A 12901-nucleotide genomic window follows, 5' to 3' on the forward strand; every position below is an offset into this window, starting at 1 on the left:
ATGCAGTATGGTGTGTGTGTGTGTACCATTCAGTCTTCCTTTAATTATGCTGATTGATAATATTATGCCTGTGATCGTAATGTTGAGTAAGTAAATGTAAGCCACATTTCCCGTGACCTTACAGAAGCCTGCTGTTGTCATATATCTTCTGTTTTGCCTTTTCTTTTACTTTTGAATCACACTTTGGTGAAGTTAAGAAGCTAAGCAGTAATGTATTTGTTTGTCTGTGAGTGTGTTTGTGTGTGTGTGTGTGTGTGTGTGTGTGTGTGTATAAGGCAGCAGCGACTTGTGTTCATGACTCACTGTAGAAAAAACACACACTACAAATCACAGCTCCGGAATGAAATCTCAACAAATGGGAGTTTGGGACGTTGAACTTCTGTGTTGAGCTGATTTGTGAGTTGTGGGGTGGTCTGTACTCCCAGAGGTCAGAGGTCGTAGGCTAATGGTGATATACAAGTTCTTTGTTCAAACAGTGGATAGTCTTGGCTGCTTTTTGGTATTTATCTGCTTATTTTAACACTATTCTCTCAGAATCAACCTTTTTACTTGAGGAAATAATAATAAAAGCCACAGTAACATACATATATATACTTTAATAAATTTCGGTTCATTCATTATTTGTTATTCATTATTGGTCAAGGGGAGAGCTGAAGCCTGGCATTTTGTGAGAGATACGTCTTTGAAAAGTCAAGTGAACTAAATCAAATTCAGGAGCGGTGAGGTATGAACTATGAATAAAATCATTTGCACTCCTGGCTTGACACACCTTTTTTGGATCTTGGAGGCTGCTCCTGCTTGCACTGTAAAAGCTAGCGTTGTGATCTCTGAACCAGTTCTAGTCACCGATGAAGACCCTAAACTTGAGTTTGACACAGATGATTTGATGTTCTATAACACACCAGCCGTCACTGCACAATGTGAGACAGAATACAGATTCATTGGCACTGCTACTTGCCTTTTGCTGCATGTACTGTTCTCTGTATGGAGTCGTTTGGATCATCCCTCACAATACACACTAATGTGAAGTACAGGTATTAAAGTATGCAGAAAATCTGCATTCTTCATAGACTTGTATTTCGTCCTCTAACTGCACTGATTAAATCACAATTTAGTGGTGCCTTGCATACTTATTCCTTTTATTTAGTTTACACAGCAGAGCTTGTTGATGGCATTTTTCTGAGATAAGCGACAAGGACACATTTCACGAGTGCTATAAATTGTTTCTGCTTATAATTTACTTTGTGGAATCTCTCATTTGAATCATGTCAAATACTTGACATTCTCCAAGGCTCATTCTCAAACTCATGACAAATTATATTTAAGAGTTCTCTTCACTAAAACCCACAGCTATGACAGGTGTTTAAGCTTTTGTTAATCTGTGAGTCAAATGATACTAAGTCTGTTTATATGAGTAGCTTCCACTGATAGTGACTGAATAGCCACACTAAGACTTGACTGGACAGTCGTTAAAAGCATTTGACCCTGACGTGATTTGAACACGCAACCTTCTGATCTGGAGTCAGACGCGCTACCGTTGCGCCACAAGGTCTTCTGTCAGGCTGCATTTTGGCCACAGTCATTACCCCAGCAACACTTGCAGGAGCTAAGGCTGCAGATGCACAGGTTCGCCTTTTCTCTCACACACATACTTTTTTTTTTTTCTACCACCCTCTTCCATTTGCCTTAAGGGCCCCAGTCTTTGTGTGGTCCCTTTGTCAGAAATTGACAACCCACACAGATACAAAGACATAGAGATAATGATGTGAAGACAATCATTGTCTGGGCTCATGTCACAAGTGTGCATGTGTGACACACATAACAATTACCTGTCTCTTTTCCTCTCACTCTCTACACTGCATCTGATAAAGCAGATACCTGATCTGACCTGGGTGCTGGTATGTCATGTCATTCATTCATTCAGTGTATGAATGAATGACTAAAGCTCACATGCTACTTAGCTAAACAGGTCATTGGGGCAGGAGCCAAAAGACCGGTAGACAATACTCACTGGCACACCCTGTGTATTTACTTATATTTACTGTTTGTCTTTAAACCTGCAGACTTTACTAGTGTCAACAAAGCAGCAAAAGCAAAGTTCACCAAAGTTATTAAATTTTTTTAAATGCTCCTCTGATGCACTGGCTACAATTAATTTCATGATATAATTCGGGGCTGGGCAATAATGAAGTATTGAGGTATCATTTTCTTCACTATCAGTATCAGGTGGAGTGGCTCAGTGGTTAAGACTGATACCCTGTGTGCGAAAGACATCGTGGTCACAATGGTTGCAAGTTCGACTCCATCCCTGGCTGGCTGTACTTAAATCCATTGTAAGTTGCTTTGGATAAAATTGTCTGCTAAATGACATGTAATGTAGTGTAACAAAGGTTCAATATTGATATAATGTTCATATACTATGCAAATAAACACAACACATACTATAGAGTATTTTTTACTAGTGTGTGTTCTTTTTTTTTTAGTCCATAAGAAATTTTAAAACCAAATTTAACTGGTTTAACATATATATATATGTATATATATATATGTATATATATATACATATATATATATATATATATAAATATATATATATATATATATACATATATATATATATATATATATATATATATATATATATATATATATATATATATATATATATATATATATATATATATATATATATATATATATATATATATATATATATATATATATACACACAATAATAAAGTGTTGGCCTCAGTTGCTGTTGTTCTGGAGTTGCACATTGTTCCACTGTCTTGACAAATTTCCCCTGACCTGAGAATGAAACTTATACTTAAGCACAAGGTTGAGAACCTACACTTCACAAGACGCTGATGTAACATTAGAGTGTTGATCCTTCGCAGGTGTAGAGTAGTTTCTACTGTTTCTTTTCGTAAACCTTCCTGTTTGCAAGATGAGTTTCTGTGTTGCAGACAGGTACTGTACATGTTCTCATGCTTTACTTTTCCCCCAACCCCAGACAGACTATAGTTCACACTGTTAATCAAAGCTGCAAATGACATTCTTGACTGATCTGTTTAGTTCCTGTGGTGTTTGTCCCTTTGTTAATGAAATAATAGTGTGCAGGCTTGCGCTCTAATTATAGACAACAAAGGATATGAAGAGCAACCCATTATCAAGTAATGGAAAACCCTGTCTTTCTAAACCATGCTATACCAGGTATGGCATTTGATTATGCATGAGCAGTCATATGGATGTGTTCTGTTGAGAAGTATGAAACCAGGTTTCTGGCTAAAATATGCAGCTTTAGTACAGAAATGTGTCAGTCTTTTGTCACTGAAATTATTATATAGAGAGCAATTTAAATTAACCAGATCAGATAGCATCATTCAACATAAATGTTCAAGAGAGTCCATGTGTAAACACCTGTAGCACATGTCTTCAGGATTGGAGACAAAGAATGATGAATGATTCTACTAATACTGTAACATAACCAGCAGCAACATCTCCCTAGGAGGTCTTATTTACCCTCACAAACACTAGGGAAACGTGTGTGTGTGTGTATCAGGTAAGACGAGTAGTTACAATAAAGTATTCAGATGTGATCCCAAAAACACACACCATTCACAGTCACTACGGAATTCTCCGCTAATACACTTTAAAGTGGGAATTCTTGAATATTGCTATTGGTTTGCGGGAAGCAGAAGCAAAGTACCATTGATATAAGGCTTAGACATAATTTTAACTAAGTCTAAAGAGTATTTTTTTCCAAATCAAATACTGTCCTTCCATAACAAGTGTGTTTCTGGGATTAAGCTTTGCAGCTGAGCTTCTTCTCTTGGAATTATATTCGTTTCTTGTAATCGTCTGGGAGACAAGTCTAGCTGAAGATGCCAAACAGACATAAGGTCAGTTTGTAGTTTGTGATGACTTTCAGAGACAGTACATTTATGCAGTGTCTGTCTTTTGGGCTGTAAGTATGTATAGTCGTGATATCAGTGTCGTTTTTTGTTTTTTTATAAGCTCTGCTTCCCAATCAAACTACATATCAACACAACACATTACAGACGACACACATGTATCTTTCTGTCATGAGTTCAAAGTCTTATATTAGTCTCTCATTTGATCAAAATAGCTAAGAACAGTACATTTGTCTTTTTGAGACAACAAATGCATCTCTGTTTCCCTGTCTTATGGGAATGCCCCTGATGAACTTGCCGTCTTTTCCCTCTTACTAACCTCAGAAGGAAGGAAAATACCACAAAGCTATTCCCTTCATTAGTTGGACCATTTTGCCTGGTGAACCACAATGGAGTTCAGTACAACAGAGCTGTGCATGAAGGCATTTAGCCACAGACCTGAAGACAGCTCATTTTGGAGGAGAAAAAACATGAAGAGAAAGGGAAACAGAGTAAGAACAGTAATACCCCCTTCTCACTGGTCAAAATACCGGTTTAATCCCAGATTTAAATGGGTTTTTCAACACAACACACTCTAACACACATTCATCTTGTAACTATAAATATAATTTATTTGAAAATCACGAACCACTGTAACGTTATCACTAAGGGCTATGGTGTTGTTTTTTCTTTCCACATATTTTGTTTCCATTACATCCAATGCCTGTCACAGTTCATGCATGGATGACAAAAAACCTGTATAGCTCGACAAGTATATGCTGTTGTAAAATAATGAAAAAAGTGACCAGAGGGTCAAATACTGTATGTGCTGACGTAAACATTCATCCTTCATCGTTTTATGGAGTCATATTACAGATATTGTTCACAGATTATGAGTGTATAGTTTGCAAATGAGCTTGTGTTCAATTATAATTTGTAGTTCATAATGAATAACTTGCAGTGTAACAGTGGTTGGAATCTTTCACAAGATCATAGCACAAGCTCTTTGGAGGCAGAGACAACAACCACAACCCTGAGCCTGGATTCAAGCAGCAGCAGTACAGACACTTTGTTTACTGACAGCATGGTCACCTGGGTGAAGGTGGTCATTCCAAGCTGCTGTGTTTAGCAAATAAGACATAAATATCCTGATCCAAGGGACACGTACACTGGCTTCAGGCTGCACTGCCTAATGTAGACAAAATATATAACTCCTATAGCCAGTGAATGTACATAATTAAACCAATATATGTTGTTGTAGCCTACCAGTATTTGTTAACTTTGTTTTATTTGTTTTATTTGTTTACTTTAAGTAAATACAGTATGCGTACATGTTCATGTTCTTACTTTGTGCCGTTAGTCACAACTGTTTTACCAATATTTAGTGTATGACACAAGTTTGACTGTGATGACCTGAACAGTTACAGATACCTGCTCATATGAGAATGATAAAACATTAGAGGCGTGTATGTATTGTTATTACAAATGTAACTCTTGTTTTGTTTCTTGCTCAAACAGACTCTCTTTTTTCGTTTCGTGGCCTCTTCTGAAAGTATCTGCTTTGGTTTCATTGGCTCTGATCATGGTGTTCTCCTTGTTTATATGCTGTGCACTGTAAAAATGACAGCGTGATCATTCATCATATAAACAGTAGGGCTGGGTACCGAACTTCGGTTCTTTTATGGTACCGAAACATGCCTTGTTTTTCGGTTCTAAGTTTCGGTACCTACGGAGTTAATCACATGATCAAGATCTGATAATGCTGCCGGTGATTGGCTGTAACGTTACACGTGGTTGCGGCGTGCAGGAAGAATACAATGCGGTTACGCCCACAGACCGGGTTCACGTGTGTCTGTGTTAACTACGTCTAAGTGTGTTGTGACTCGTGACGAAGGGGCTAAAAATGCCACCGAGGTCGAAAGTGTGGCTCCATTTCTACAAAAGTAATACTAATATAGTGCGCGACACAAGCACCCGAACGCGCAAGGCATCGAAAAAAGTTGCCAGTGTTTGAACGTAAGAAGAGCGGAGCGCAGCCATCCACCTGCTGTGGGTGTTACAGAGCCAGAGCGGCCTGATTTAAAATCCCCACCCGACCCCGCTTCATCCATGACGAGTACAGCAAGTACTGACGGCGGAGCTGTGTCGGGGATTTCAACAGGTGAGTTTGCGTGTTGTATGTTTGTTTACTTAAGTTAATGTTACTGCAGCGTAATATGTGCTATTTCTTAACGCTAACGTATGTGCTATATCTTAACGCTAACTTATGTGCTATATCTTAACGTTAATTTAAGTGCTGTATCTTAACGCTAACGTATGTGCTATATCTTAACGCTAATTTAAGTGCTGTATCTTAACGCTAACGTATGTGCTATATCTTAACGCTAATTTAAGTGCTGTATCTTAACGCTAACGTATGTGCTATATATTAACGCTAACTTATGTGCTATATCTTAACGCTAATTTAAGTGCTGTATCTTAACGCTAACTTATGTGCTATATATTAACGCTAACTTATGTGTTATATCTTAACGCTAATTTATGTGTTATATCGTAACGCTAACTCATGTGCTATATCTTAACGCTAATTAATGTTCTATATCTTAACGCTAACTTATGTGCCATATCTTAACGCTAATTTATGTGTGATATCGTAACGCTAACTCATGTGCTATATCTTAACGCTAACTTATGTGCTGTATCTTAACGCTAACTTATGTGATCAGAATCAGAATAGCCTTTATTGTCGTTATTTTGTGGACAACAAAATACAAATATATAAATAACAATTTTAAAAGAGAAAATAGAATATTAACAATAAAATAAGAATAAGAATTGTTTACATTTTTCCAGAAAACTATGACTATGTATAAATTAACATGAGATAACCAAATATAGCAGCAAGACCGGTGTAAAAACAGAATAAAGAAGGCACTTTAAAAGAGAGAAGTGATTGTCCTGTGTTTGTGTAAACAAAGTGACTGAAGCATCAGTTATTGCACTTTCCAGTGGTGTATGTGCTGTATCTTAACGCTAATTAATGTGCTATATCTTAACGCTAATTAATGTGCTATATCTTAACGCTAACTTATGTGCTATATCTTAACGCTAACTTATGTGCTATATCTTAAAGCTAAGATATTAAGATATTAGTGTGTAGTTTTATGTTGTGGCTATGTAGTTAACTAAATGAAACCCTAATATAGACAGTAACTGATAAAGCTTAGCCTTTTAAAATCTATTGCATCGGCTGTTAAACAGTTCAAACTGTTATGTTTGTCTTGTTCTCACAGTGACCTCTGAACCTGATGTGAGGAGGAGGACAAGGCCAGTCAGTGTGAATCTGTTCACACTGACAGAAAAAGGGAAAATGAGTAAAGAAAAACAAAGACACCAGACAGTCACAACTGTAATGTTAAAGGTTTGCAGCCCTTTTCTACAGTGGAGGCACCATGGTGGAGGTGAGCAAGCTGTTGACCTGTTATAAGCCTAGGTTATCTCAGCCTAGATTATTGTTTTTGAGTAATAATAATACAACCACGTTATTGTTATGTTTTGTGTTCTAATGTAAATAGGGAGATGATAAGACATTGATTTTACCTCTGTAAGTTTCTGTGAGATCCTTTGTGAAAATGACTTATTTGTTTGCAATTGTTCTTTTTGCACTGGAAATAGTTTGTGGTCAATTTGTTTTATGTAAAAAAACTGCACTGAGTGTAAAAATGCCAAAACTGAAAAATAAAAATTAAGGATGGATTTGTACCATAATGTGTAATGTAATTTTCTTTTTTAGAAATTATATTGTAAAACTGGTATCAAAAAAAGTAACCATCAGGAACCGGTATCGAAATGAAGGTATCGGTATTGGTACCAGTATCGAAATTCTTTGATTGATACCAACCCCTCTCTAATAGTACAGTAATTATATGGATTTTTGTTAAGGTCACTGTAAATAGGCAGTGTAAATAGGGGCACTCTTTACACTGCTGTCTGACCTGGCCATCATACTGTTATATTTAGTCTTATACATATGTGGATAAAGGGAAAGGGTGAGAGAATGGGACTATTTATTGGTGACTATCAAATGTGCTGGACTATTTGGTTATGGGGGATTTACAACATGCCCCACATTCACCTAATACATGAAGCTGCTTTGCACATCTAAGTGTTTTCTCCTGAAACTGTACTGTACCCGACAAATATGTAGTGTAAAAAGTCCAAAAACATCTACTTGTGTTTGGTTAAATTTGACATCTATGATGTACTTCTTTCCAGTGGAACAAAGAGAGAAATTGGACTTGATTAAACTCAGTTGGACAAATCTGTTTCCTCTGTTCACTCCCCCATGAACAAAGGCTTGAGCCATATGCTCATTTTGAAAACCATCCAGCAGGGGATTAAAATATTTCAGAACTGTTATGATGTTGTAAATCCATAGCCATGTCAGAGCCTCTGTGCACCAGTTGGCTGGATCATTACCTGAACCACATAGTGACTGGATCAGCTGATTCCCAAGGACACAAGCGGCTCATTCCTTTTGCCTGGCATGCCATGAAACGCGATGTAGGATTTACCCACACACGGCTGCTGGACTTATCAGTGCAAATAAAGATTATTTCATCAATGAGCTAATACTCTGCCTTTTTTCTTTTACCCTTTTCAGGACCTTAACTACTGGGTCCACGTCCACAGGTTAGAACATGGAGATGGAGGCATTTTGGACCTGGATGACATGCTGTGTGACGTGGTGGATGACAAAGATAGGGTGAGTCAAAGTGTGTGTGTGTGTGTGTGTGTATAAAAACTGACCATTTCATAGCCAGTAGTCCTTTGGCTCTGGTTAAATTTAGGGTTAAGGTACTGCAGGTGGACCATAACTTTTTCTTTTTCAGTGTTGTACTTTAGAAAAGCAGAAGTTATTTTGACTGTTTATGGAATAAATAAATATTACGTATGGGGACACTCATTTGTTATATAGTTATATGTGTGAGAGAGAGTTTATTTTCTTACTTTTTTAATTCTTGTTTTCTGGACTTTTCCCTTTTACTTTTCCTTGTGCAAAATGTATTCGATTGTGTTAGAACTGCATAAAAATCTGGCAGCACTACAGAGGGCTTCACTGACATGTGCTCATGATTACACTTGGGTGCCTTTGCTATCTCACAGTAACATTTAACAATACCAAACAGTAAGCTGTTCTGGGTTTAATCATCTTAACCTGTTGGCAGTTCTCCATCGCTTTTAAAAACCTGTGGAAAGTGAAAGGATGATAAACTGTAGTCTGCTGTGTTACATTTAAAGTTCCACTTTGATGTGTGTGTTTCTAAATTTGCCAGCATAAGAGTGTGTGTGTGTGGGTAAAACTTTTTTGGTGGTAGCATGATGCCACACTGCCCACCCCTCCCTCTAGACCAGCTGTAAATGATTACCCACACTGCATCTCTTCCCATGGGAATAGTGCTGACTACACCTGAGTCACTTGGTCTTTTGCTTTAATGTTGCGCCAGATGATGAGCTGTAGCCCCTCTTAGTGTCCTTGTGAGTGAGCAGCGGTTTAAATCATTATATTTAACAGTTGAATCAAGTGACGGTGGGTGAAGCCGAGCTGTGTGCTATTTACCCCACTGTGAATGACTGCATTGTTGCTCACTTAAAATAAAAAAATGGTGTTTGTCATCTACTATTGCACACTGTAGTGAATCAGCATAGGTTTTGACATGAAGGATATATCATTGTTAGTTTCATCACTTCAAAGTTAATGTACTGTCTTGGATTTGTATCTATTGTAGGGCTGTCAATTGTTTATGCCTTAATGGCGATTCATTGCAGAAGTTCTTAGCAGTGTATATTGATTGAGTGTGTGTTTGTGCTTGTGGAGTGAGTGGTGCAGTTGAGTATGTTTGAGTATGAGAAGCTGGCAATACTATGTGTACTATACTGACTGAAGGTGAAGCAATGAAGTACAACAGCAAAAGTAGCAGTGTTTGTACTTCCTCACACGACTCATGGCAATCTTGGAATTCTGTGTCACGGTTTGTTCTGAATTTTGGAGTTGGAATTTGACTTGAGGTGGCGCTGCAGTTGGAAATTTTGACTTCCGAGTATAGCAGTCCTCGCTAGTAAACGTAAGGGTCTTAGTCCCAAGTAGCTCCATCTCCGGCCGTGGAGAAATGAACACTTCCTGAACACTGTCCTGAAGCAAAAGCAGACCAAGCTGAACAATACATGACACAGTGATCATCAGCTGTTATTCTCACTCTCTCTGAGTAAGCAGCTCCAACACGCCATGCACATGAACATGGAGCGTGAGACAGTAAACACAATTAATGTGATTAAAAACAAATGTGTTACAGTTGACATTTAATTCATTGTGACTCAGGCGTTAATGCTGACACCCCTAATTTATGGGCAATTTTCTCTGCATCTCTGAGGTCTTGATGATGGTGTCAGTGTAATGCCATGAACTCTGAAAATGTATCCTGTTTGTCTCATGCCAAACAGCAGATTCAAGCATTTTCTGAGCACTCGACCTGCCTGACTGATAACTGAAGATGCTCTGTGGTTGCATGAATGAAATCCTGTTTGAGAGAGGACGAGTATGTGTGTCTCTGCATCCCCGCACCTCATCATGACTATGGTTTGGTAGGTGCCATGGTTACGCATCAGGTGGGATCAGTGGTGGGAGCAGCTGTTTTGCACCTGCTGTCTGAAACACTTTATCTCACTCTTTTCAATTTCATTTCAGCTCATTATATTTTCCCCCATCCTGTCTCCTCATCCATTGCCTGTGATGATTCTAAAGAAAGAAACAACTCTAATTTTCATTGTTTTAATTCACACTAATGGTGTGAATACCTTCCCCCTGATGGTTGCTTGGGCTTATTACAGTTTTTTACGAGAATATTTCCAACTGTCCGTTGTTTATGGCTTTATCCTCCACATGAGGGTTGCAGATGCAGGATACACTCGGGACAGTTTGCCAGTCTATCTCAGGGCCAACATATAGAGATCATTCACTCTAACATTTACATGGATGGTACATTTAGACTGTCCAATTAACCTAATACCCAATATGCATGTTTTTGGAGGTTCTGTCCAAGTTAATCCGGCTTCCTCCCACTGTGGAAGCCGGATTAACCTGGACAGAACCCACATGAACATGCAAACTTTATGCAGAAAGACACTTTGTCAAAATCGATGTCCCAGAGTCCTGTAAAATATATCTGTATATTAATTGATTACTCACTTCCCCAATAAATAAATAAATAAATAAATAAATAAAACCCAAACAGGAATAGTTTGGTCACCACACTGACCTACTGCTGACTGTGGGTTGGTACAGCTAACTTTGCACCAGTGGAACAAATAAATGCCCATGTGCATGACTTCATCTTAGTGTTTTAATTTGTGTATATAGTTATAGCAGTTAATCCAGTCAGACCAGTTCTTTACATCAGTTACCGCCTCCATCCCTGTTGTACTGTCTAATCTACTAACAGACACTGACACACAGACAGGGACATAGCCCAACCACTCAGGCCTGACGCGATAGATCTGCAGAAAGTTGTGGTTATGTTTCAGGATTGCAGGGTGCTCAGGATTTTTTTTAACTGTTTGGCGTAGTCAGTGTTGAGCCTGGTGTTGATGTGATCAGTTGGGGCAGATCACTCTGAATTCAAATGTTGAATTGTTGTGATTACCATTTCCAGTGAGACACACCAGCTGTGATGAATATGTGACAAGAACAGTGTAGTGCTGTTAAAGTAGAATGCTTTACACGTTATTCCCCCAAAACACAATGACCTCAACATGATATTGTGAACACACAGCCTTCTAATCTGGCATCAGATGTACAACCATTGCACCACAAGTTGTGACATCAATATCTTATCTCTAATTCAAGTTGACTGACCATATGGTTAACAGAGCTGACCTGTTCCAAATGTTTTGAGCTCCCTGTGTTTGCGCCTGTTTTATAGCTGTCATGTGGCTTTTTTCCCCTGTACATGTAAGGAAGGTGGGTAGTAAATTGGACTGCAGTTGAGATTATTACTGTAACACTAGTCTAAATAGCTTGAGATGGACGCTTAAGGTGGATAACAAATTCAGAAATGTCAATGTTATTGAAACAAATGTAATTATCTTAACTCAACGTTAAACCGTTTTATAAACAATTCTTAGCATCAAGGTTAAGTAAACCATTAAATATTTAACTCATCAAATGTTGCAGCACTGGATATAGTAAAACTGAAATAAGAGACTTGCATTGTATTTTATATCTGATTATTAGTATAAATTTCAGTCTAATTCATTGTTTTTGGAAAATATTCATCAAGTTAGGGGTGGAGTGGCTCAGTATACCTTGTATACCAAAGACATCATGGTCGCAAGTTCGATACCACCCCTGGCTAATAGTACTTGATTCCATTGTAAGTCGCTTTGGATAAAAGGGTCTGCTAAATGACATGTAATGTAATGTCCATTTATCTAACAGACGGCTCTCACTTGTGATGCTCATCATTACCACTGATACTACAATAAACAGGTTGTGTGTTCTTTACACAAATGATCTCATTGTGTGTCACTGCAAGTACAAGGAAAAGAACAAGGAAAAGAAAACAGTGAGGATTTAGTAAACTACTGTTGTCTCTTGGCAAGGTTAATGTTTCAGGTTGGTCGTCTATTGTAAGGTGTGTGTGTGTGTTAGATTTGTCATGCTGTGATTCATATGCAGTCATAGCGCTGCATGCTGCAGCCTGTCTGTCTCTGCTTCACAGATTTCACATTGTTGATATATAACCTCTTTATATGAGAAGTGTGTGAGTGTGTATTTGACGCATTTGGGTTAACTTTTGTGTTGCTCAAATTATAATTTTGCTATTCTTTCGGGAAGTTGAAGTATGTCTGCATTTTGTATTTATTTCAGTGGACAGCGGGTGTCATATTTGCTCAAATATTATTTTCTTGGAGATTCAGCACACTATATTTTACCTCCACCCTGTCTGTCC

The 12901-nt window shown here is 38.0% G+C and overlaps 1 protein-coding gene and 1 non-coding gene across 3 annotated transcripts in view; one reads left to right on the forward strand and one right to left on the reverse strand.

Moving 5' to 3' along the window:
* pard3aa (par-3 family cell polarity regulator alpha, a) overlaps positions 1-12901 on the forward strand; it is a 314117-nt gene that overhangs the window by 27559 nt on the left and 273657 nt on the right. For both annotated transcript variants that reach the window (XM_044031983.1, XM_044031991.1), the window contains exon 2: positions 8557-8658. In XM_044031983.1, the coding sequence (XP_043887918.1) occupies positions 8557-8658 (102 nt within the window). The remainder of the gene's footprint in view (positions 1-8556; positions 8659-12901) is intronic.
* trnaw-cca lies at positions 1481-1552 on the reverse strand. Its single transcript has one exon. It is a non-coding gene; the product is annotated as a tRNA-Trp (tRNA).

This window comes from Solea senegalensis, linkage group LG1 (assembly GCF_019176455.1).
Source record: "Solea senegalensis isolate Sse05_10M linkage group LG1, IFAPA_SoseM_1, whole genome shotgun sequence".
Lineage (NCBI taxonomy): Eukaryota > Metazoa > Chordata > Actinopteri > Pleuronectiformes > Soleidae > Solea > Solea senegalensis.